A 27,630-nucleotide genomic window follows, 5' to 3' on the forward strand; every position below is an offset into this window, starting at 1 on the left:
GCAGATTATTAAAAAACATTTCTGGTCTCTTTCTATTTGGAAATACAGCACAGTGACGACTAGGAGACTAACCCAGCAAACTGCAGCCCCCCGTGGACTGCGGGCCCTGTGACCATGCTGGCTAAGCCCCAGGATACACCGGGACCAGCGAAGACAGGAAAACACGTGAACAACAAAGACATGTCAGAGCATGGCGGCAGCATCTCTCTGCAGGACAGCCAGATGCAGTGGCCTTTCCCCTTAGCTGCCAATTCTTCCTATTCAGAGTCCTTCCAGCCACCAAGGCTGAGTGCACTGGTGGGGGTACCAGGTGCTGCCCAAGGAGGAGGAGGAGGAGAGGAACTGTGCTGGGCTGCCCTGCTCATCATCGTGTTCATCATCCCCACCCTTGGGGGCAACATACTGGTGATCCTGGCCGTCTCGCTGGAGAGGAAGCTGCAGAACGCCACCAATTACTTCCTGATGTCGCTGGCGGTGGCAGACTTGCTGGTTGGGCTCTTGGTCATGCCCATTGCTCTCACCACTGTGCTCTTCAGTAAGTATGCAACTGGTGCACAAATGTGCATGTGTGTGAGTGTGTGAGTGTGTGTGTGTGTGTGTCTCCTGCATGGCTCTTCAGCTGCAAGGCTGGATACAGCGATCATGAAATTATACACATACATACATACAAACATACACACACATATACATACACACACAATAGAATTATTAAAAGTGAGTTGTCAGTTTATTTATTATAGGAAATTGAACAGAGAACTGGGCAGCCAGAGGGTACAGGATAACTGAAGACAGCTTACATGGCGGAAAGACAAGACAGTTTTGTTTATCTTTGAGGTGTTTGGTGCACAGCAGCACCGTGTTTATTAAAGGCATTTTTATTGCATTTAATAAAATTATTTTCAGTAGGTTCCATCGATATCTGAATTCTTAGTTGCAATGTAACTGGATCAATATTGGCTTCTTCCGTCCCATGCATATATAATTACTTTTTTATATAACCTTTATATTCTTTCAATAAAAAAATGGCATGCTGCCTAAATGCTTATTTCCAGCTCTCTCAAATAAAAAGTCAATGCAATTCCAAATTCTCATAATTAAAACCCTATTTAATACACTAGGTAAGCCTTGTGTAGAACCTTTTCTTTGAGCAAGAAAAACCTTTCACAGGTTCTGATTTTGAACATCTGCAAAGCAGAAGGAACTCTGGCTAAACAAAAAAACTGAAAGGATCACCTTCCTAAAGCACGTTCTAGGAAGCCAGGGTCTGCAAGCCTGTGTACTCCTGCCTCTAAGACAGGCAAGCCACCTAACAAGCCCTCTACACCCAAGGGATGCGGTCCTGCTAATGCGCAGTATTACAAAGCACAGGGCTATATAATATATATATATATATATATATATATATATATATATATATATATATATATATATATATATATATATATATATATATATATATATATATATAAATGCAGTACTGCTGGCTGGCTGACCACATGCTAGTTTTTGTTAACCTAGAAAACTGCAAGGCATCCCATCTATAAACGTTTCAGCTCAAGTATCGCAGCACGGAACGTTTTATTTGGGAAAGCCTTGCAAGAAATGTTGTAACAACCTCCCCAAATTAGAAAGAATTGCCACACTTAATTAAAAAAAAACACAAGGGAAAGTTTAAATTCAAATTCAAGTGTCTTGTAACATACAGACATACAAACGACATAGAACCCTCAAACACAGACGAATACTGACACTGCAGCAAACCAATCAACAATAACCAGAGAAAGAAGTATATACCCAAAAGTAACTGTCACTGTTGTTTCCCCAACCACTTATAATTTACTTTGAGCACAGCAGTTAATAACTTAAGTTCAGTTCAGTCTCTGCACTGTGAAAAGAAAAAACAACCTTCCTCGATGAAAAAACCCATCATAGACTGGTCTTACCACTCCCTGGAAAGAGTTGCCAGCAGAATGTTGGTTTTCCAAGAGAAAGAAAAAAATAAATAAATAAATCCCCCAAAAATAAACAACCCTGAATATCCCAGAAGGATAAACCAATAGCAAAAAAAGTATGTCCATCCAAAAAAAAAAAAATATTAAAAAATAATTATATATATATACATATATATACACACACACTTTCTCTATCTAGACTATCCTTCTCTATCTATCTATCTATCTATATATATATATATATATATATATATATATATATATATATATATATATATATATATATATATATATATATATATATATATATTACTCAAATATAGAGGTTCCCTCCATGAGTTTTTTTATCAGGTTCCAATGAAAAAAAGTATAATATTGAGGAAAATTAACAATAATAAAACATTGTCAATAGATTCTTTAAAATTAAGTTAATTTTAAGTTAGAATATTTAACCTTTACTTTCTTTGTTAGAGATTTCGAGAAGGTAGTCTCAAAAACCCAGAGAACCTTCTCGGCCTTACCAACCATTTTAAACAAAGGGATTTTATTTCACCCAGATTCCCCCCTGCTCTCATCAAATGAAACATATGCCTAAAACAATTAGGAACAAACGCCTGTAGTGAAACCAAGCTACTTAAGCAATTTAAAACATACCTGGACTTTAATTAACTTTGCTGTGCTACTAGAAAGCCTTTATCAAAGGCTGCGACCACTGCAAACTTATTTTGACAATAATATTTTTTATGTAACAGGGTTACAATGTTAGTGATTGGTCTGTGAAAACACTACTGATGAACTCCACTTGTAGTCCTTATATATCAAACAGAGATACTGCAGAGTCATACAGCTAAATAGATAGATAGATAGATAGATAGATAGATAGATAACTGGTGGTAGATTTAGCACTCTAGTAAAGAAATGGGAACAGCAAAACTTTAGCAACCACACAACAGTTACAATACTGGTGCATTTAAATGTTTTTTGCAATTTTTTTTTTCAAGTACAGCTTCAGTAATTTATTCTGGTAACCTGCTTTCACATCTGGTGGTCTTGCTCAGCATTTTCTGAGCTTTACAAAAAAAAAGCCAATCAGGGAGGTTTCATATAATGGAGCTAGCTGTTCCTGGAACTGTGATTTGTATTCATTTTTCTAAAGCAAGCGGAATAAATGAATAGAGAGCATGTGTTCAGGTTAGTTTCAAACCTCTTGTGTCTGCCCTCGAGAGAAAGAGAAGTCATTTTTTTTTTTTAAAGACTGTCAGGATCCTCCAAAAGTCACACAAACATTTTTAACTGATACTATATTATAAAAGCTGGCAAGGATGTTGGAAAAAAAATGAATAAAGGATTTAAAAAACAAACAAAAAAAAAATATGCAGAGCACTTATGATTTATCAAGTGGCTTTTCGTAATTGTAACCTGCTTTTAATGTAAATTAAGGGCTTCCTGTAAACAAAATGCTACCCTCTTAAAAAAAAATTAAATAAATAAGTAAACTTTACAGTATAAATAAACAAAGCTGAGGTAATTGCATTCACATGGGCTCCAGTCTTAGTTTCTTCAAATATTGGTGTGGTAGAAGTGATCTACAATTCCATATTACAGACAGATGGGATTTCAGTCATTTTATTTGTATTGGCTGCTAAACACTATTCATAATATTTAAAATAAATAAGATAAAGGCACACAGTGTTCCTAATTTACAGATAGAACACGCAAAGTAACATTAGTATCCATAATATTCCATCACAACTTTGTCTGTAATTACGATCCACAATTTAAATAAATTAATTGTTCTAAAAGCTGAATAAAAATAAGATGGATTCTGACAAATCTTTAACTTGTTTTATTCACCTTTGAAAAGGGAACTTTTATATAATAGAAATAAAATGGAACATAGAGGCTTCCTATTTTTATGCTGAAAAGGAAACTACAATGTATTTTAAAGCAGTGTTTAAAAGGCCCTAAAAGCTATCTTGTGTAATACAAAATGAAGCTTCGAATTCTAAAAGTTCAGAGACAGGGATGGCATTTGTGATCAGATAAAGACAAACCCAGATGCCAACCACAAACGTAGCGTTGATGAAAACAGCAAACTCAGATCACGGCCGTTGAATTCCGAGAAGCGTATCTCTTAAATCAATTATATTTCAAATAATAATACATTTACATGTCCAATTCGTTATCCTGTTGAAGCGTGTAATGGGGCTGTTTCTGTTGGGGTTTGCATTTGAAAAACAAAGTTTTCAACAGGAACAGAAATACAAGCTAACAAAACTACTTCTCAGGTAATGCCTTATAGCCTACTACATAAACATAGTTTTCATCTGAACCCCTATTACATGTGACACAAGCTACCAATGGCAACTTTCCTAGATCAGCTCACCACTGCACGTTAAGCAAAAAAACAGCAAACACACCAATTAAAACATGTTTAAATTGGATATCTATATCTTTACATATAGGCTCAAATAAGTTTCAGTTTTGATGATTTTTTATATAAGCGTTTCAGGTTTTGCTTAAGTTCACTATTTGTGCATTGCATACTGCACCTTAGCTTGGGGTGAATTAATTGTCTCCCATCACCGGATAACAAAGGTTAGTGAAAATACACAGCTCAGTACAATGGACTGCTGGACCCAGAGCAATGCATTGTGCATGGTTCGAGGTCTACTAGGTGAAATAAATGGCTTTCTTTCCTTTCAATGGCTCTTCTTTATCAACGTGTCTAACTCCATAGACCCATTTATAACCTGCCTTCCCCTAATGCAGAATTTTTTGTTTTGGTTCACGTCGATAAAGAAAATATTTTACTGTCAAACTTAACAGAATTTCAAGCGTACACTCTTGCCTGATTACTTACTAAATGGCACTTGCAAGAAAGAACCCAGTAAAAAAGCGCTCTGATCATTACATTAAGAGGTGAAGTGTGCCATCTACTGAGCCAACAGCCAACGAGGCTCCATGGAAAAAACTGAACAGTAACAAACTGTATGCAGATACATCATCTAAAAAGCATTTTAACAATGCAGCTGGTTACTGAGACTAATCTACCCACAAAGTGTACAAGTGCAATAACCCTCAACTGCAAGAGACTTCATATCATAACTTCACATGTTTCTGGGAAGATCACAGGTTTATCTAAACTCACATTGTATTTATTTGATAAACATGTAAGTTGAAACATCAGACACTTGATTGCAGTGCACGGCATATTCCTTAGAACTGGTCAAGTGACTGCTTCTTTCTTCTTGATCTTGTGCTCTGTTTCAGACTCAGAGTGGCCTCTGCCCACCTCACTTTGCCCTATCTGGATATTCCTGGACGTTCTTTTCTCCACAGCCTCGATCATGCATCTCTGTGCAATCTCCCTGGATCGCTACATCGCCATCAAGAAGCCCATTCAGCACAGCCAGTTCAAATCAAGAGCCAAAGCCATGGGCAAGATAGCCGTGGTGTGGCTGATTTCTATAGGTAAGAGGTCTGATCCATTTAGCATATGCATGCATCAGTGCCAAGACAAAACAATATTGCTTAAATACTGCAAAAAGAGATGTAGCCACCCAACTCCATTTCCGTAATGCAATAAACCAATGAGAGCCGCTACCACCATGCATACAAAACTTTTTTTAAAGATGTATTCTGTTAACTTCCAACTTTTACTCAAAAAGCAAAGCAGTCTCAAGCTTTTACAAGAATATGACCTGGAGTGTGTAAAACAAGTCTCATAATTTGTCTAAGAGATAATACTGGTGTTGGCACGAACATTAGGAACAATTGCTTAACTAATTGCTTGGAGGCATTGAACTAGCAGGCAATCCTTTTTCTATTTTGTATATTTGAACACGCTAGCATATGTTCATTAAAAAAGAATAGCAATTCACTTTGACCAAATTAGTGAAGTCGTTCACTCTGAAACAGACCAGACATCTTCTGCTTTCTGTTTTCCAAGGATGCCCTACATTTCCTACAGCCAAGCTAAAAAGGTAAATACCCTGCTCTGAAAACACAACAGGAAACTTCTGATATATTCTGAAATTAAAACAAAAAAAGAAGCCTTGTAAAAAAGCCTGGCAATTTCACAATCTACAGGACCTCTGTGGACCTACATTTGACCTGTTGGGGTTCATTTTCTCGGTAAAACACAAACAATGTGTGAATACAAGTAGGGTGGATTTGCAATGTTTAGACAGAGACCTAATTTGAGTTTGTTTAGGGAAAGGGTCTTCAGAGCTAGGAAAGGAACTGGGACAAAGTCAAGGGGGTCAAATCTCCTGCTCTTGAGTAATCACCAGCACGCTGTCATTTTTATTCTCAATCCCACTCAGCTATGCAGGCAGGGCAGTGGTTTTACATCATTCTAGCCATACACTCAAAAGGAAAGATAACTATTTAGTGGCCTGTCTGGACTAGTACTGGTTAAGCTCCAGCTTTATGGAAGAATAGTTAAAGCTTTTGCACAATTGTTTTTTTTCCCCTCTACATTAACAAATAACCTTGTTGAATTTACAAAATAAAATATGAATGAAAGCAATACTTCTGTCCTTCATAGGAACCTCCGAAGTTTTACAACATGTCACATTCCAAAAATATTGTTTGTGTTGAGTGGCAAACTGGCTCTGGGCTTTCAATAAGAAATAATGTTGCTTTAAAAGCATAACATTTCAGGTCTGTATTTATTTTTGATTGTATTTGGCTGGAATCAGTGCATTAATGATCATGCATCTTTCCACAAGTCAAAGCAGAGCAGACAGTGAGCTCCCCACCTTAGCAATCATTTTCTACGAAAGTACAAATTAGCTTTCTTCTGGACAGCTATCCACAGAATATTTATTTAACGCTTGTGTCTTGGCAGTCATCCCCCAGACCTAGACCTAACCCAGTACTATACAGTACACCACTCCTACTGTCTTGTTAGTTTGGTTGGTTTGGTTTGGTCAGACATTCTATAAACCATTCGTAGAAATTAAGCTGTTATCTGCTAGCATGTTCACAGCTGCTCACTGGAAGATTTTGTACCATTCTTTACTTGCAGCTTTTCAAGATAAAGTTTCTTAACAGGTCTGGGTTTAAAACAAATGCATTTTTTACCTAATTTTGTAACCACCATTCATTACTTTTTTTTAAATTGCTGCATGAGACAAGAGAAACTAGGTGCTAGGTATACCGGTTTTAAATAATGGCAAATGATAACTTGCTTCCACCCATTGAAACGGGGAATATTTACTTGGGTATACAAGGAGAAACTAACCATAAGGCCACAGAATTGAGAATGCAGTCTAGGACCTTTAAAGTTAAATCCAACTCCGTACTTACAGAGCAATGAAAAGTTAACACTAGCTCAACAGTGCAATTAAAAAAAACACAGGGCCTCTGTCAGGAAAATGTGTGCAATATATAGCAGCCAGTTAAAACATATGTGCATGTATGGTAAAATATGTTATAGGGAAATGAACAAATGCAAATATGTTGTCCACATACATACAATCCTCAAACTTAACCCAGGGGTCCGGGTTGGGGCTCAGTCCTTATTGGCCTTTTTCGTTAATACAGGAAATAGAGGGGCACAGTACTGGGATATGAAAGTCAGTAAATTGAACACAGAACTCTGGAATACTGGAATCTTGCAGCAGGCAAACTTACTTGACAGCACAGTACATCTGGGATTAAATAAACTTTAATTCTGGGTTCTCTACACAGTTGGTGTACGTGACCAATACTAAAGGAGCATGTTTATGTTAGTCAAGAAATTGCTTTCTGTTCCCTATATAATTGTATATTCTTTTATGAATCCTCCAACAAAAGAATACATCTTGTGTGTAAGGAAAACATTCCATCTAAAACACTGGCCAAGGTTCATTGAGCAACATTCTCATTACCTAAATATTGAAACGTTTAGAAAGGGATTAAATAAATCACTGTGCCTCCACATCTACTTCACAAGACAGAGGCACGCACCACACATGCTGGACAACAGACCAACTTAAGCCGATTAAAACAGGGCTCCAGTAGTATAAACTAAATCTAACTTATCTATACAAGATGCATGTTTCACCATCAAACCTGTAATCCTGCAGCTACCAAGTCTTAACTATGTAATGCAAGACTGGTAGAAAAATACCGACTCATTCTTAAACAAAGGCAAAATAACAAAAACAAAAAGCTATGTATTCAAAACCAATACTCTATACCTGTACCTACTTCACGAATCATCTGGGAAAGCATACTTCATGTTTGACCGACCAGTGAACCCTTTTTATTATAAGAATTACTGAGGTCAGAAGAAATTCTGTTAAACACATTACTAGCATATATAAATACATGCACAAGTTTCATAAATAGATCAGACTATTATACTGGACTGGGCTGCCCAAACATTAATATCAGAAGTTGGCTACAGCATCTTGGCGGAGCTTCACAGGATTGAGGTTAACATCACTGTTTTTGTTGCACCTCAACCCTGAACTCACTACCAGGGAAGGGTTTATACCAATATAGCCATCTACAGTCACTTTATTTATGATGCGTTAAGGCAGATATCACTGACTAGAATATGCAAGGCAATTAACTTCAAAACGGCTTTCTCTGACAAAGCAAATGAGATGCTGAAATTCAAGTAAATAAATAAATAAATAAATACATGAATAAGTAAAATTAAGGAACCCAACATTTAGGAAGTCGATAGCTGAAACTAAATTATCAGGCACTCATGATGTTCTTTCTATCTTAGTAACAATACACGTTTCTTTATTGTGTATTTAGATTCCCTTTTACAGTATAACACAAACATTTTAAAAATTCCCCCTCTCATTTACCAGTCTCCTAGCACGCCACTTTGGTGCCTGCAAATGAATTACAGACTTTTTATATGCCTCTAAATCATACGAAGGTCAGTTTCTGGATGAATTTAAAAACACCCACTCTCTACACAAGTAGAAATGGTGCATTGAGAAGTTAACATAACTCTAGATCTTAATACAAAAATTGAACTAAGCAAGTACCTTAAACTAAGTAGGCAATTATGCTAATTAACGTTACACAGAAAAATCCATATCCTTCATTACCAATTAATTATTTATTTAACAAATCACTGTAATTAATAAGGTCAGTGCAAGCCATTCTTAGAATATTAATTCAGCCTGATCAGCAATGCAGAACCAAGACACAGGCAGGTCACATACTAGGCAAGTGAAACTGTCCTCTCTTCTCTTCCAGGAATTGCCATTCCCATTCCAATCAAAGGCCTTCAAGACGAAACCAACACCTTCAAAAATAAGACATGTCTGTTGAACAACGATCGGTTTCGGGGGTTCATTATCTTTGGTTCTACAGCAGCTTTCTTTGTCCCACTGGCCATCATGATGGTCATCTACCTGCTGACCATCCAGGTTCTGCGGAAAAAGGCCTACCTGCTCAGGTTTAAGACGCACCAGCGCTTCACCTGGTCAACTGTGTCCACCATCTTCCAAAGAGAGCTGCCGCCATCAGGATCCTCACCAGAGCAGGAGGTCATGCTTGACAGCTCCAGGAAAGAGGTCCAGTCCAACGTCCGCGTCAATAACAACGACATCACCGGGAAAGAGATACCTATTAGAAGGATGTCAGCTATGGGCAAGAAGTCAATGCAGAACATCAGCAATGAGCAGCGAGCGTCCAAAGTATTGGGTATTGTCTTCTTCCTCTTTGTAGTCATGTGGTGCCCATTCTTTATCACCAACGTAGCCTCTGTGTTTTGTGAGACCTGCAGTCAGGAAGTTTTAGGCAGGCTAATGGACATCTTTGTCTGGGTAGGGTATGTCGCCTCCGGCATCAACCCTCTCGTCTACACACTCTTCAATAAGACATTCCGGAAGGCTTTTAGCCGATACATCACTTGCGACTATGGTGGGTCTAGGCCACCCAAGGTGAACCGCAAGACGTTAACCAGGATCTCCTTTCGTTCATCCATGGCAGAGAACTCCAAGCTGTTTATGAAGCACAGCATGAGGAATGGTATTAGTCCAGTGCCCTACCAAAGTCCACTGTGCCTAAGGCCTGCACCAACATGCATCCAGTCCTCCACCACTATCCTGCTCGACACCTTATTCCTCACTGAGAACGAGGGAGGCAAGCAAGAGGAGCAGGTCAGCTATGTGTAGCCGATTGTTAGTGCCACTGCTATACATTTGTGTTAGGCTTTCCTGAAGAAGAGGCAACTCCCAGGCAAAATTGCACTGGTACAGCCAGGATTTCTGCTGGTTGTGGCACTGTGCCATCCAAATGAGCTCTGAATGGGCACCCGTGAGCTGAAAAAGAAAGGCAGGCCCTACTAATATTCCACCGTAAGGAACAGATTTTAGGCACTCCCCAACTGTTATTTCTATATATAAAAAATAAATAAATAAATACATAAATAAATAAACTATTGGGGGAATTGCCTTAATAAAAGCTCCTGTAACATTTCCTACAGACAGTGCTACCTTACCAAAATATAAGAAAAATACTGAAAATGACAGATTCTTATGCCAGAAAGGACTGGGAGACTGATATTGGACTTTTTATTTTTAGAAGCCAACAGCCTGTTTAATTATTAGTAGAGAAACAACATATGCTTGTGTTTTTTTTTTTACAGGAGACACGGCACTACCAAATCAGGTGGAGGAGTAATCCTGATCTCCTATTCAATTCCTGCATTGCCATGGATCTATAATCTCCATCAGCACAGAGGGGAAATACTTCTTTACTTTTTCTTGTAGTTTGGGTACTGAATTAATGGAAATGAAACACCAGGATTATAAGGGACCTATTTTCACTAATGGCTGAAAACTCCTTGAGAAACATGAGAATAGGAGCTGAAAACAGACTTCCCTCTAGTGTTTTTTCTTTTTTTGAATTCTTTCAAAAGGAGGTTGCCAAAATAAAGATAACTAACAATATAACTGTCCCTCTGTCCCATAGGATTTTGGTATACTGAAATTATTTAACTTGGTTTATTTCTGTTTTAACAAGGACAGTAAAGTCTTCAAGAACAATGAAGCCTGTATGACGAAGCTCATTCTGTGTATTGAATGTACAGAGTCACAATCACACATAAAGCTGTGCTTGTTTTAAAACATGATAGAGTCTGTTTTTTTTCTCCCTTCCACGCCAGAAGACATAAACAGTGCTGATGAGGTTTACTCCTGAGCCAAGTTAGCAAAGGTTTATGATGATAGCTGTTTAATATCTATAGCGGGAAAAAGAATAATCAATTAGGCACATTGTCAAGATTAGCCTTTGGTTTACACATGCCGTAACTGCCTGTGGAATGATGTGGGAAGCACATCAACATTTTTGAGTCAATGATTTGTACAAACATTTGATTAAGACACTTCCTACAAGACGAAGTAATGACATTCGACTACAATCACAGTCTGTGTCCCCTCTCTAAAAGAAGTTCTAGAAGCAACTGTGGCAATGCAGGAGTTAACTGTAATTTCTCTGCAACATTGGGCATTTATTAAACTTGTATACATTTGTTGAATGCCAGGCACCACAATGAAAAATACAGCAAGTTTTAAAGGGGATGCTTCAATTAATTTGACAGATTTGCCAGTTAGTGCCGTCTACACAAATGACATTAATAGATATCTTCTCTCCCTGGAAAACTCCAAGGTCAATTGCAGCATGCTACTTATTTAGACCATTACCTTGGTACTAAATTGGGGTTTGGATCAACCCGTTAAACCATTAAATTTGGTCTAAATTAAAACGTACCAAACACCTAGACCAATTAATTGGTTTAGCAAGACCCATTTAGTGGTTTATTTTAGACCCATTTTAAACCCACTCTAGACTAATGCTGCAAAGTAACCTTTCCTTGTGAATTAATCTACAGCCAGTACATTGCATCTTGTAACATTGAACTTTGTAGTTGAAATTAAGACTCATTTTGAGGTTTAAACCCGGTTTAAGTGGTAAACTGTAATTTACCAAGAGTTTAGATTTGTGGGCCATCAAAGCAGCAAGTTATAAGCTTGCCTGAAAGGTTGGATACCGACAGTCTAGTATAGCGCCTTGCTAAACTCCCACCCCAACCAAGAGTTAAGCACATAGCGAGTGGTAGATACCCAGAAATTAAACCCAGGAAAGTTTCGAAATTCTTGGAGCTAAGGATTTATTCTAAACACAGGGATGATTTACAACAGGTTTATCTTACAACTAAATATTGCACAGCCTTTTTTGGATGAAAAAATAAAAGGCCCTCAGTTCCTCTGCTTAGCCCGCAGCACTGTTTAATATTGCTGTGCATGTGACGGGTACATTTATATGTAAAGATGAAGTACTGTTCTTTATAAACAGATAAAGGAGGAAAGTACAAGGACTCGAAGGCTAACCAGAAGCACACTGTGTTTCTGCATTGCACCACCTTCTCATGCTCACAGTGAACTGCACGAGGCTGGCTCTGTAGATAATGCTTGCGAGTTCACTGGACTTTCATTTCCATGAGTCTTTTCAGGAGGCTGATTTGTATTTCCTTGTGTGGTCCCTCCACAGCTACAGGACTAGACATACAATAGAGTGCTGGATTCCACCTTCTGTTACAGTCTACGCCCACAAGAGGTATTTTTCAAAGTGAAGTTGCCTGAAGTGACATGCTCAAGCTAAACCATCATGTAAGTGCAATAAAGACTTTCTTCAATATAAATATTATTTCTCATGCCTCCGAATGCCATATGTACTTGAACGAAATAGTTACATGCATGCATTCAAATTCTAAGCATGTGGTGATAATATATCGTGCCAATCATTTTAATGAACCGAGCCACCCTGCATGAATGTGAGATTGTAATTGTTTCCCTTATGGAACCCATATGGCCCATTCGGGTGACTTTAAATAAGGTAATAAACCAATTCCAGGACGCTTTAACAGATCTACAGTATACAGAAGCTGTTCCCTTTCAATCATTCATGCTGCAAAAGCAAAAAACTATACAAAACACAATATTGTAAGTGTACAGTAAGCTCCCCCCCCCTCCATCCCCACCCCCTCGCACATGGGACAAGCTCCCCAAATGGTGAATACAGAACTGAGCAGCATGCCAAAAAAGGCAACAATTGGCCAAGCACTCCAGGGACAGCACAATTCAACAGTCCTTGCATTCCTTCCAGCTCACACTCAGGACTGCAGCAGACCGATCAATCTCAAACACCTACACCAACATGAAATACTGCACAAACTCAACCTCTGTACAGTACAGGACTTCTGGGCAGAGTGGAGGGTTTGAGGACCAGGAGATCAGCTCCAGCAAATATCAACTGAAATTGTATTTGTAACTACTGGGAAGTATGCCTCAGTCAACTCCTGCTGCTGAACTGGGAATGAATCTCAGTAGATCTCAGAAAGACAATTATTAGCTCTCATGCATTAAATCCATAATGTTCAATCTGTAACCAAACATTTACACGTGACCAACAGCCAAAAACAAGAAGCACATCACCAAACAGACACGCAGGTATTGAATTAAAACACAGGTATTGCACAACCTTTACACAGTCTTACACTCCTACCAAGCAGAACTTATTTGGAGCAATAAGGTAGACTTAGACTCCTCCAGATAACTTTCTAAGAAGCACGTCACTTCAAACAGAGGTTTACAATAAGATGTCAAGCTAAAAAGGGCCACCCTAGTTCTATGCAGAGTAGTTTATACAGTTCTTCACTTTACTAGCAAAAACTCATTCAGACTACACTTCAATGCCTCATTTACAAGAGCACACAAAGGCAAGACAGAGGCTGCAGTTATAGCTGAAACTAAAATCTATTAGAAATGAAAATTCCCTAGTGAAAATAGTTCAGTACTAAAATTTTACAACTTTAGAGTTAAAAACCATTAAAGACATTAATCAAAACTATTAGACTTACAAGCAAGTCCCAAACAATAATGTGTGGTTCTGAGGGGAACGTATGAACTGTTTTGATTTGGGTAAACGGCCTATCAGTCCAGACGTCAGAAAGAGACCATGCAAAACATTGTTTAGTTAGTGCTCCAACTGACAGCTAGGTTTATTTTATCAGCGGTTTTTTCCCCAAAATAAAACCAACACCAGTTTTAAACTGTAAATCAAGATTGCAGCCTGGTCATTTACACTGCCCTTGGCCACGTTACATTACAATTAGCAAAAGCACCTCTGCATATCAGCAGTTTAAATACAGTATACAAACGTCAATAGTGATCAGTCACTGAGGACAATACATCAAAACAACCAAAACATGTCCTAGTGGGTAAGCAGTTTGTTATATGAACACGATTATGTTTACTCAAGGCTGCAGAATCCTATTTTACTACAGTATACCTGAGAAGTGATCACCTCGTGAGGGTGCCTAGTTTAACTGCCGTGCCGTGTTATGTGTAACAGCCTTTGAATTAAAATGACATAACAGTACAGTATTTTACTGTCAGGACTACCACTGCATTTAATCATCTGTGGCTTACTTATTTTCAGTTGCGATGCAAACCTCACAGTTTTTCACTAAGCGGAGCTGCACTGTCTTGAAATGATGCACTGCTTTAAAAGAATGTGTAGTATTCGTGGGTGCTTTATATAGAAGGAGCCCTTTTCTTGTACCAGTGTAATTGTTTATCTTAGGTACAGGAATGTCCCCAGGGTTACTCCTCTAGCTGCACAAAATAGCTTACAGGAGATCTATATGGAAAAATTCAGCAATGGTCAAATACTTTGATGGTAATAAAGCCAATGTTTTAAACCAGTACAAAGCCAGCTAAAAACAGTAATCCCAGGAAAATGCCATTCTCGCCTGTGACAGATCTGCTGTCATGTATAAGCCTCTCAGATTAACAAAATCAGCACTGCTCTGCAAAATCTCATTTTCTTTTTAATAAAATATATTATATTTTAACAGTCATTTGCCAAGGTCTCTGGATTCATAGAACAGGACTGAAAAAAGCACTGGGGATCTAACTCTTTCTTGCCAAACCTTTCAAATATAACAGGTAGCATTTGGGTTGAAATTGTGTAAGGTTTCCCTTTTAAATCCAGAGAATCTTCAACTACAGGATTAACTACATGTGTCATGCTACAGACTGTAGGTGAATCTTACAGATCTACATTTAAATATCTATATATAGATCAGATCATCTATCATTTTGTTAGTTGCCTAACAAAATACTTATGCAATACTACAGGTTTAAGGTGGATATACTGTGGCTGGCAATTTGTACAAGAAGATAAATTGCCATAAATCATCCTGGACCTAGCATTCAGAGGAAGTGATCAATTCAGCAGATTATTTTGGGTGTTAAAAAAAAATGTTAATATGTAAACAAAATATGGCAAAATATGTGCAAAGAAACAGTAAGTCAAAACCTGTTTGGAAAATATTCCTGCAACTATGAAAGGAATTTTCCCTTTGTGTATACACATATGGAGCAATTCATCAAACCTGGCAGTTAGGCTTTGTGAACAATCATGGGAATACTTACTCAACAGAGACACCCAGTGGCCAACACAGGAACATATAAATATGAAGGAGAACTTGACCTTACCTGAACATAATAAATCCAATTGACTCCACAGCTGTCCTTCTGACATCATCGCTGACATCGCTCACCTAACACATTGATTAAAAAAAAGCACGATTACACACATGCATATGCCAAAAACATACATGCAAAAAAGAGAAACATTGATGTTTAACATCATCAAATGTGGCATTGATAAAACTTTTTTTTCGGGACAGTACAGAACAATTTATTGAATTTCAATCTAATTAGTCAAATAAAATAAACAAACAAATTAAAAGCATGGGGCGATGCCTCATTTTTCACTATCGATATATCATTCTCCAAAAAAGCAGATGCATCTATTTAATCGACGTTACGAAAGGGTAAAGAGAAAAAACCTGCAGTAATACATGTGGAGCTGTGGATTACCATGTAACATTGCTAGTAACGCTTTAAAAACTATTATGAATATTACATTGATTACATGTGTTTATGCATAAAGTAATTACAAAATATTAATTTTTTTTATTTTTTTTTATTTTTTTTACATTATTCGTTTGCAGCAGTTAGGGGTTAAAGCAAAATCCCCCCCCAACAAAAAAAACAAACAAGACAAAACAAAAAAAAAACATTTGTTTAAATCCATAACAAGTCAGAGTAACAACCAATCAAGAGAACAACAAAAATAAATAAAAATAAGTTATCACTCTCCACAGCAGTTTTGTAACAAGAGTGTTGTCCATGGCTTACATGTTTTAATTTAAGAGTTGACTTACACTTGCCTACAATCTGCCCAGCACTACGAAGTACCTGCTCACTAGGGACTGAGGTTGTTTTAATACTTCTGACCAAAGACACAACTTCTGGAACGACCTTGGTGGTTTTTCTTAGGGCTAGTTCAGATGAATAAATGCAGATTTTGTTTGAAGTTTTGTAGAGTGCCATCTCATTAAATGGTCACACAGATTAGTTGTGTTAACGGAGTATCCCAAACATTACTTTCTTTACTTTCTCGTCGTCGTACTTCAGAAAATAATTGCCAAACAGGCATTGTATTTGTAGCTCGGACAATGCAGTATTTGTAATTCCAGCACAACGCTCTTAATTTGCTCTGTTACTTTGAAGACTCCTGCATAGACCCAATCCCATCACTAAACACTCACAGGGGGCGGGGCAGGGGGAAGAAGGTGAGCTCAGTCGCATGCAGATTCAGGGAGTCAGACCTGAGTGGAGCAGAGAAGCCCTGCGCTCAAAGCAAAAAATAATTGCAGATTACAAATTTGTTAAAAACTTTCCTTTACTTAAACCCTTTACACAAAAATGATACACAGGCTTGTCAAATGACAGAATGCATCAATAAATCAATTCATCGCCTTAAAAAGGAGCGCTAAATAATCATGTTGATGGGTTGTCTAGTCTACTGAAAGAATGCTATTGTAGAAAGAGGTCACTCACAGCTACACGGAGAAGGCGTTGGATGGCTTTGTTGTTCCCCGAGCCGCAGTATGCCATGCTGACCGTGTACATTCCAGAATGTCGGAGGACAGGGTCCTGTAAACACAAACACCAAACCATTAGGGCAGCAAACTAACTCAAGCAATCAATGGGAGTTTTCACAGAAGACTGCAGTGGTCCAATCCTGAACGTGTTTACTGTTCTTCGAGAGAAGAAGAATTTTGTCAGACCTATGTGTTATTGAGCTGATCTCTCACCTTATCCCTGCACAGGCTGTCAATGAGCGTGTCTGCCTCCTCCATCCTGCCGTACATAACAAGGGCGATGCCAACTGCCAGCCCGCTGAGAATCTTCTCGTGCTGCGTCTCCTGGGCATACCCCACCATGTCCTTGATGGCCTGGGCAGACTTGGAACCCAGCATCACCAGCCCCAGAGCCAGTCCTGCTGCCTCCCCTGGTGCACAGCGACAGAAAAGGGGTCTCAAAATATTTTAAAACTACTTCTAAACAGTAGTCTTAAGTTAGCCCCATATCTCCAAAGTAAATTAAAGAAAACGTGAAGATGCATTAATACTGTATGTACGTTAATAATTTTTTTCTCTATGAACTGGTTTCTCCTCTGCTGTTCCCTACACGATTCCTTGAAAATGCTATGTTAAAAATGCCACGTCTACCTGTAACAGCATCATCTTGGTAGAGGTTGGACTTGAGCAGGTCGTACACGTCCTGTCGGGCAGTTCCCAGGGCAGCCAGCCCCAGACCCAGACAGCCTCCGTGACGCACAATCTGTGGAGAGAGAACAGCGATGCAGCAGGGAACAGAAACCAAATGGGACCAATTCACTAAATTCACAGTAGTTATCACTTACATGTATTTAAATAAGTAAATTAAAAAAAATAATAATAAAAACACCACACATACTAAATTTTGTGGGATTTTGTCAGTTTCATTCTTCACTATTCTATACTCTATTATTCTATACATTAAAGATGGTTTAACCTTATTTTCAAGTTTGTCTTTACTTTGCCCCAATTTTTTGTAACAGTAGTTTCTCAATGTTTTCCCTGTCCCGCTGCGGACAGACACTCATATCGTTACTGGCGTTCTTCAGCTGGCTGAGCAGGTAGTCAGTGATGTCACCATCGTGGTTGGCATGGATCAACCCCAGAGCGTACAGGCCTCCTCCCTCCTGATAGGCTGAGCCAGGTGATGTGTCCTTGGGCAGGTACGTGGCCATTAACTGCAGCGCCTCCTTCTCATGGCCCTGAATGTAAATGATATAAAATCAAAAACATACAGCTAAAGGATAAAAGTAACAACTGCATATTTAATATCCTAAAGCTGTTGAAACCCACACAATATATGTTATTGTAGTATGGAGTTTAATCGTTGGGGTTGTTGCACACGATGGATATAGCTATGCATTAGACAGATCAAGGATTCAAAACAAATTGACTCAAAGACGACATTGGAACAGACTTCTAGTTGAAAAGCTTGTCATTTCAAATTTAGGATACTTTTAGTGTTTCTAAATGTAGCTCTATCGAGTGTTTTAGAATTAGAAATACAGAATACAACAGATTACATTAAATACTAAGCAGATAGCAGTACAAATCAGTAGTCCATTGGTACAAAAATAATAATTTAAAAAGCCTCTGGCCATGTATTAAACAAAAGTATGTGCCTTTGCTCGTACAGACTTACCTCGTGAATAACTCCCAGGCTGGCAGTAGCAGTGAATTTTGCCCAGTTTGTGGCTCTAGCCAACCACTCCAAGTTCTCTCTGTTAGGTTTAGAAAACACACCATTAAAACATCAAAAGACAGAAATCAACAGGGCTTATTATAAAGCTTAGTCATCCAGAGCTGGCTATCTACCATTAAAATCTGGGTACGCTCAACAAACAAACTAATTATGAATAAATGGCAGTTCTTTATACTTCTGCAATTGCTATGCGAGCTAGCTTGGCTTTGTCTTAAAACTATAGGATAAAATCAAAAGCCCTACTTACATATCTTAAGAAAGACAATTAAAGAAATGCTAGGTTATCAGCATGGGCACCTTGTGTGTAAAGAAGCATGCATAGGAAAGTTTGCAGGAGAAAGGTGTGCAGTGCGTTACCTGAGAAACTGGTCGCTTGTTTTTCCAGTATGCATGAAGGAGTTGGCTATAACAGTTGCGGTGTGGCAGACAGAATTCCGTACTGCATCCTTTTGGAAAAAACAGAACTTGTAAGTGGTTAAGACCCAATCTGCTCTGCAAGACAGATATACACTAGGCAAGTTAACTGTGAATATGTTGTACAACTTAACACGTGGGAGAATAGTTATAGGAATGGCTGACATAGACCAGTTTTATTGTCAAAGGATATAAAAAGCAAGCTGTGACTTTGCATGTACTCATGAACATTGCAAGCTTCTGTCTAGAGGTTATTTACATTTAAACATTCTGACTACAAACAAGAAAAACAATTGGTATCTTACCTTTGTGTTTTTTAGAATCATCAAGTCTGTGTGGTTTTTTTCTGATCAGGAATTGGAGTTGTAGTTCAATGGCCATTTCTCCACTTAATATTTTAATCATCTTTGAGTTCTGGTCTTTGTGTTCTTCCTTCTACAATGGAAAGACAGGGAGTTGTTTTTGTTTAGATGAACCAATGCTCCATCTTCGTGATCAGTACACTCTTAAGACACTGTCTGTGTGGACCTCACAAACAGTAAGTGACTCAAGTGTAAATTACACCCATTTATAACATGCATGTTTACTGTCCCCATTCCTGGTTCACACTACAGCATGTGGGTCATTATTAAATGCTATTAAATAGATTTGTACTCTTGTCTCCAGTGATCACTATAAGCAGAAGAAGCACCTCTGTAATAATATGTATGTGTCTCCCGTGAATTTTCTAAAAAGCTGTGGTAGATGGACAACATCGCTGCTTAGATTTACCCACCAATTCTGCTGGCTTTCCTGGTGAGCTGCCAGTCTTATCATCTGTTTCCATGGCATCACTGGAACAGAAAAAGACATCCAAATAAACATTTCAGGAGAACACGGGCCTATTATTGCAACAGAATGAAAGAAAAGAATAGAAGAAGGGGAATGAGAAAACTAGACTCCGCTATTGTATCTGCAGCTATTACATTACACATCATCATCATCATCACCATCAGCCCCTTTCACACTGGCATGCACTACCCAGGTCAGGACCCAATGTCATGCGGGTCGGCCAAGCAATTTTTGATAAAGCAGGCTTGACCTGATTTATGAGAGACGCAAGTGCACAATACGCGTATCAATGCCCCGGAAGCAGCTTGTTACGAACGCTTCCAGCCAAGCTTCTCTGGATTGAACCGTCTGCCCAAATGTTGGGTTAGAGCAAATGTTTCATCATCCCTGCTGTTATCTGGCTCATGGTATGTCTCAGTCAACAAAAATATGACGAAACAGAATAAACAAAAACATTCCTTGTGGAAGTGAAATCTTCCCGTAGACGTGGCAGTTTGTTATTTCGTCCACCTTCATGCATTTTGCCTTGCTCAATCCAGGTCAAAGTATGTTGACTCACATCCCGAGGTGGGACGGTTTCTCACTAAGCAGGATTGTGACCCAAGGTAGCCAGAACCCGGGTCCAGACCCGGGTAGGAGTGTCAGTGTGAAAGCAGCTATAGAGTGTGTTCTATAGAAAGATGACCTACACCTGTTTTACAGATTTCCTTTAAAAGAGCAGTACGAACCTATTTTGTGTATTAGTGCAACATTCAAATAGAAATGATGGTTCTACTCCTCTTTTGAAGAAAGGAAAAAAGAAAAGATGTGGGCCTATTTGTCATGACATATTCCTGGTTTACACAATTGTATCAAAAGCAAATGGATTATTTATTTATTTTTATTCAACTCTGTTCAAATGTTTATCCACATTGGATCATTAGGCTCTACTTTAATTGCAATAACTGGAAGAGACAGGATTAACCTAGTACTGTGTGACCTTGAGATACACAAACCCTGGGCAGCCACACACTGCTGCACTCACCTGTCCTTGTCTGCAGTGGGCACAGTGCCGGTGTTGGTGGAGCCAGGCACGCTGGGGATAGGCGTGCCGACAGTGCGCAGGTTCTGGATGACAGAGGATAGGAACTGCTGGCTGGCACTCTCATACAGGTCGAAGCAGATCTGATAGGCCATCAGCAGGTTATCCTCCTTCACAAGCTTCTCCAGGATATCACTCACCGCCTGAGGGTCATCCAGGAATATCAGACACTGACCAGGGGAGGCAAGAGGACAGTCAGCGGTCCACAGGGTTCAAACAAATACCTTTCTACAGTTTACCGGAGCAATAACTGCATGGTAAGAATCTACAATGCATGTAATTCTCCATCACTGCAATTACCATAATTTCGGTCTTTATTCTAAACCAAATTCATTATACTACAGGGACAGAAATAACATTCATAATGCATAGCGGTTTTCCCCATTCCAGGTTTTAATACAAGCCTGATTGGCCCAGGGTTATAGGTAACAAGCTCAGATGTGTCTTATTAAACTCACAGTAAAACCAGGAATGGATCACTCTGCTATGCAATGGGAGCCTTACTTCCATCCCTGTACTACACAACTGACCAACGGTATTAGTAGGTATACAAACACTGAAGTCAGCATGCTGAATATTATATGCACTGTTCAGTGCTCCTTCAGGTAGGTGCAGTACATGGCAAACTTTGATGAAGTCTGGCTTCTCCAGGTTCATGTAGAGCTTGACCAGCACTCTGAGCATCTTGTTGCGAAACTGTTTGTTCTGCACCAAAGACATGCAAACCTTCAGGCTGTAGGCCAGCATCCCTCCAACATTGGTCTGGAAAAAACAAAAGTTAAAAAAAATGTATTAAAAAAGAACACATGTTTACACACTATTCAAAAAGATCTTCTAGTAGTGATCTGGTCTAAACAACATACTTTACAGTACTAATTCATTCCAGGACACACTATACTGTTCTAAAATTGACCTTGGCTGTAATGTTCTTACTGCTCACAGTAAAGTGCATTTCCAAGGTAGGACAGTGGCACTTACAGACTCGAGGATGGTCCTCTCAAAGATGTCGAGCCTGCATGTCTCAAGAGCGATGCTGATGGCCTGCTTGTACTTGTAATCTCCTAGGCAGCGCAGGAACATCTTGTTGACAATGCCCTCCAGACGGGGGTCGATGCTCTTCCTCTATGTTCTCAACCCGCTCATTTGTGTAGTGATCGATGCACTTTGCTGCAGGGTGTGGTGGGAAAATTACAATGTTGCTACTGCTATGATTGTTTAGGGTTTCCAAGCTCAGGTTTAAATGCTATCACAGGTTATAAGATTTAGGTATAATATAATAATAATAATAATGTATTATGTACTGGTACTTGTCTTTGAACATACTTCCTCTTTCTTGCTGCAGGGCAAGCGACTCCTATAAGGAATGTAAAAATACTGACTACTAGCAAGAAAGAGGAAGATCTTTTTATTTAGCAACCGCAAGCTGCATCTGTGACAGTTCTCAGAAATGTCACCAGCTTAGTTAGAATAGGTCTAATTATAGGATGCTTGCAATTTAGATAAGTTGTTATTGTTGCATATGATTGGTCTCATCTTAATCTTTCAAGCTGTTGCTATCCAACGCATACTGAGTTAAGCTTCTGTGATTGGCTCGCAATAACTGTAGGTTACAAGGTATATATTATGCTTACTGGCTCTGTGTAGTCAGAGCATAATTTGGTATTCCTAAACACCTACGTGTGTTGAGTGTGCTCTTGGGTTTGCAAACTATTAAACTTGTTTACTCAATCTTGTTTGTTCTACTAAGTCTCTGTCTTACAAGAGTTTGAGGTGTAAACTTCCATGACAAGGGCAGTCAGGGAAACAGGCTTACACTTCAGGATTACAGACTCACAACAGCGTCAATGATTGTCATAGTAAGATTACAGTGGCCTGCTGCACTGTATATCTGCAAATGCTGACCTTGAAAATCCCTTTTGGATTATTCCTCCTTTTTTTTTTTAATCTTCATAATGTTTTATGACTTAAAGATACCTGGCCCTTCAATAAAGAGTTTTACTCACAGATTATCGTCTCCACATATTAAGAGTCATCTGAGACGTTGAACAGATCCCCGGCACCCAGTGCATAGTTCAGGGCTTCCTCGAATGCACCAAGATGATAGAACACTTTGGAGGCCACCAGAGTAGCAAACTCCCGGCTCCGGAAGGTCTCATCTTCATACAGAACCTCGCTGGAAGAGACAGGGCAAACACACACATCAAACATCTTTTCCATACAGTCACAGTGGAAAGGTTATTAAAGAGTACGATTGTTGCTGTTTGCATCGTGACCCCAAAATGACACACATGGTCCTGGCACCTACATGTATCCAACCAACTTATAAAGCATTTCTCCTGGAAAGTCCAACTGAAGGTTGGAGATAGTATTTATTTATTCAATCATTCATTCATTCATTCACTCGCTCGCTTGTTAGTTTTCTTCATTTAAAAATAACTGGGTTTGTTGTGGTATTCTTTACAACTGCAAAGCACAACTCAATATTGTAATTTTAAACTAACTCATGGGGCGCAATAGAATTCTTACATTTTATCAACAGACTCTGAAATCTCAGCCCAGAAATCACTGACCACAGTATCCAGCTTGGGCAGGGCAAACTCCTAAAGTTAAAGAAAGAAACAAGAGTTTAAGAATAAAGCCCATATTTTTGCTACATAAAATCGATTATTTATATATATATAAATTTTATATATATTATATATAATCTATATATATATATATATATATATATATATATATATATATATACACACACACATACATACATACATACATACACACACACATATATATATATATATATATATACACACACACATATATATATATATATATATATATATATATATATATATATATATATATATATATACACACAGTGCCTTGCAAAAGTATTCAGACCCTTGACCATTTCTCTCATATTACTGAATTACAAATGGTACATTGAAATTTCATTCCGTTCGATATTTTTTTTAAAACACTTAAACTCAAAATCAATTATTGTAAGGTGACATTGGTTTTATGTTGGGAAATATTTTTAAGAAAAATAAAAAAACTGCAATATCTTGTTTGCATAAGTATTCAACCCCTGTTCTGTGGAAGCTCCCAGTTTGCACCGATGAAAGAAATTGCCCTAACGAGGACACAATTACCTTACTATTGGCCTCCACCTGTGAACCATTAAAGTTGCTGTCACATTTTCTGGATAAAAACCCCACTGTTGAAGGATCATTGGTAAGGCTGTGAATCTGAAGGAAAATGAAGACCAAAGAGCATTCTACAGAAGTTAGAGATAAAGTAATACAAATGCATAGATTAGGGAAAGGGTACAAAATAATATCCAAGTGTTTGGATATCCCAGTGAGCACAGTTGGATCAATAATCAGGAAGTGGAAGCTGCATCACACCACCCAGGCACTGCCAAGAAAAGGCCTTCCCTCAATATATACACATACACACACACACACACACACACACACACACACACACACACACACACACACACACAGTACTGTGCAAAAGTTTTAGGCAGGTGTGAAAAAATGCTGTAAAGTAAGAATGCTTTCAAAAATAGACATGTTAACAGATTATATTTATCAATTAACTAAATGCAAAGTGAGTGAACAGAAGAAAAATCTAAATCAAATCCATATTTGGTGTGACCACCCTTTGCCTTCAAAACAGCATCAATTCTTCTAGGTACACTTGCACAAAGTCAGGGATTTTGCAGGCATATAGTCAGGTGTATGATTAAACAATTATACCAAACAGGAGCTAATGATCATCAGTTCAATATGTAGGTTGAAACACAATCATTAACTGAAACAGAAACAGCTGTGTAGAAGGAATAAAACTGGGTGAGGAACAGCTAAACTCAGCTGACAAGGCGAGGTTGCTGAAGACAAAAGTTTACTGTCAAAAGTCATCCACCATGGCAAGACTGAGCACAGCAACAAGACACAAGGTAGTTATACTGCATCAGCAAGGTCTCTCCCAGTGGGATCCTGGTACACCCATCTACTGTCCGGAGAAGTCTAGTCAGAAGTGGCCTTCATGGAAGACTTGCGGCCAAAAAGCCATACCTCCGACGTGGAAACAAGGCCAAGCGACTCAACTATGCACAAAAACACAGGAACTGGGGTGCAGAAAAATGGTAGCAGGTGCTCTGGACTGATGAGTCAAAATTTGAAATATTTGGCTTAGCAGAAGTCAGTTTGTTCGCCGAAGGGCTGGACAGCGGTACACGAATGAGTGTCTGCAGGCAACAGTGAAGCATGGTGGAGGTTCCTTGCAAGTTTGGGGATGCATTTCTGCAAATGGAGTTGGGGATTTGGTCAGAATTAATGGTCTCCTCAAAGCTGAGAAGTACAGGCTGATACTTATTCATCATGCAATACCATCAGGGAGGAATTTATTCTGTAGCATGAAAACAACCCCAAACATACAGCGAAAGTCAATAAGAACTATCTTCAGCGTAAAGAAGAACAAGGAGTCCTGGAAATGATTTTATGGCCCTCACAGAGCCCTGATCTCAACATCATCGAGTCTGTCTGGGATTACATGAAGACAGAGAAGCAACTGAGGCTGCCTAAATTCACAGAAGAACTGTGGTTAGTTCTCCAAGATGTTTGGGCCAACCTACCTGTCGATTTTCTTCAAAAACTGTGTGCAAGTGTACCTAGAAGAATTGATGCTATTTTGAAGGAAAAGGGTGGTCACGCCAAATATTGATTTGGTACAAGGTTGTCCTGGAAGAAAACTTGCTTTCTTCTGCTCTGACAATGTTCCCCAACTGAGGATTGGTTTTTCCAGCAGGACAGTGCTCCATGCCACACAGCCAGGTCAATCAAGGTGTGGATGGAGGACCACCAGATCAAGACCCTGTCATGACCAGCCCAATCTCTTCACAAGCCATCAAACAAAGCCGAGCTGCTTGAATTTTTGCGCCAGGAGTGGCATAAAGTCACCCAGCATCGTTGTCAGTAGCTTATAGAATAAAACAAAAATGTTCATTTTACCCAAACACATACCTATAAATAGTAAAACCAGAGAAACTGATAATTTTGCAGTGTTCTCTTAATTTTTTTCAGAGCTCTCTCTCTCTCTCTCCTCTCTCTCTCTCTCTCTCTCTCTCTCTCTCTCTCTCTCTCTCTCTCTCTCTCTATATATATATATATATATATATATATATATATATATATATATATATATATAACAAAAGAAACCTCCAAAGCTGGAAAGACCACATCCCGTCCCAAGCATAAACATTGCTCTACATTTTCAATTCCAACAACCCCATGTCAAGGCAAATAAAATGCAATTGCAAGTACTGTAACTATACAACAGCTGCACAGATTTGCTTTCTCAAGTGACAGTAGGCTGTTAGACTTTCATTGCACAACTCTGATGTGTTGACTAGTCAAATTTAACAACTCAAGTATTTACTAATATGAAGGACACCTGTCCAGTTCCAAAAAGACTTCAAATAAACCCCATCAAGTGCCACTAGGGATAGACTTACCTTGAGATGAGGCTCTTCCTCATCTATGAGAGATATAATTCCAGCTGTAAAAAGAAAAGGGCAATCTTACTGTAGCTTGCAGGAGGAGAAGAATACAATAACTATTGCCTTTCATTCAGGGACAGGCTCAGCAAACAAGACCTAGGCTTCAGTGGTTTAAAATAATGTATGACAAGTAAAAAAATAAAATAGACAGCCATTTACACATGGCTGGAAGAGTAACACACTGCCCCGCTTTACACCACAGACAAGCTGCCAAAATGGGACTATATTCTGAGACGAGAGAAATGAAAAGTAACACTTTATTATCTAGAAACTATCTGTTCTCTTTCTTTTGAGGGAAACGTTCTTACGCCAATTCTAAACAGTGGGAAGTGCCAATATTATGTCTTCCCGATTTATGTGATGTGTGTGACATCTGCTTCAAAACAACGAGGTATGTTTTCAGACCTGAAAACATTTGTGCTACTTGAAATTTAGTACAAATAAACTGCAGAAAAGAACCCCAGATGCGAGGAATACAACACATTCTTCAATTCCAGCATGTGGAGCCGATTAAACCTGAACTCCGCGTTTCTTAACAAAATCCGTAGGCCACTGTTATTGCTAAGAAACGATAATGATGATTGATTTACCATTACACAGTACAGTACAATACAGCATCGCAGTGTGTAGATACAGTATTGGGATATGCAGATACTGAAGCGAAAGACAAAGTTCAAAACACAATGCGTCTCAGATCATCGCTCTGAGTAGCCCAATATTACTGAAGTTAACCATTGAAGTGTCTCTACTTAAAGAACGTACTCATATGTTGTCATCTGCACTTCAGCCGCTGTATAAATACATCTGAAATGAACACCACCACACCAATAAAAACACAAATAATCCTTCCTTCAAAGTTGACTCACAATGAAGCTCACAGGGAAACAGGGGGTCTTCTGCTCGCTAGGCTGCCTGAAGGAACCGCCTGACCACAATATTGCAAAACGACAGGACATGGACTATTTCACGTTGTATTTTTTATTATTAAAAATATAAGCGTATAGATATTTTGCGCCTGAAATCATATTATTATTATTATTATTATTATTATTATTATTATTATTATTATTAATAATAATAATA

The 27,630-nt window shown here is 38.7% G+C and overlaps 1 protein-coding gene, 1 long non-coding RNA gene and 1 pseudogene across 4 annotated transcripts in view; 1 reads left to right on the forward strand and 2 right to left on the reverse strand.

Moving 5' to 3' along the window:
- The window catches only part of LOC121322629 (5-hydroxytryptamine receptor 2B-like), a 19,425-nt gene extending 2,176 nt beyond the window's left edge, over positions 1-17,249 (forward strand). The window contains exons 2-6 of one of the 3 annotated variants that reach the window (XM_041262804.1): positions 1-535; positions 5,226-5,426; positions 9,168-10,075; positions 10,564-12,586; positions 17,164-17,249. The exon at positions 1-535 is cut by the window's left edge and continues 102 nt beyond it. In XM_041262804.1, coding sequence (XP_041118738.1) covers positions 115-535; positions 5,226-5,426; positions 9,168-10,075; positions 10,564-10,641 — 1,608 coding nt within the window. In that variant the 5' untranslated portion in view covers positions 1-114 and the 3' untranslated portion in view covers positions 10,642-12,586; positions 17,164-17,249. Of the gene's footprint in view, positions 536-5,225; positions 5,427-9,167; positions 12,587-17,163 lie in introns of those variants that run through there. The other 2 variants (XM_041262805.1, XM_041262806.1) reach the window with 2 other exon arrangements.
- The window catches only part of LOC121323445, a 43,600-nt pseudogene extending 20,022 nt beyond the window's left edge, over positions 1-23,578 (reverse strand).
- A 615-nt stretch (positions 23,579-24,193) lies between these two features.
- LOC121322630 lies at positions 24,194-27,428 on the reverse strand. The gene is made up of 3 exons (XR_005951062.1): positions 27,310-27,428; positions 26,503-26,546; positions 24,194-24,229 (listed from the first exon to the last, which is right to left on the reverse strand). It is a non-coding gene; the product is annotated as an uncharacterized LOC121322630 (long non-coding RNA).
- Positions 27,429-27,630: the final 202 nt, after the last annotated feature.

This window comes from Polyodon spathula, chromosome 11, assembly GCF_017654505.1.
Source record: "Polyodon spathula isolate WHYD16114869_AA chromosome 11, ASM1765450v1, whole genome shotgun sequence".
NCBI lineage: Eukaryota > Metazoa > Chordata > Actinopteri > Acipenseriformes > Polyodontidae > Polyodon > Polyodon spathula.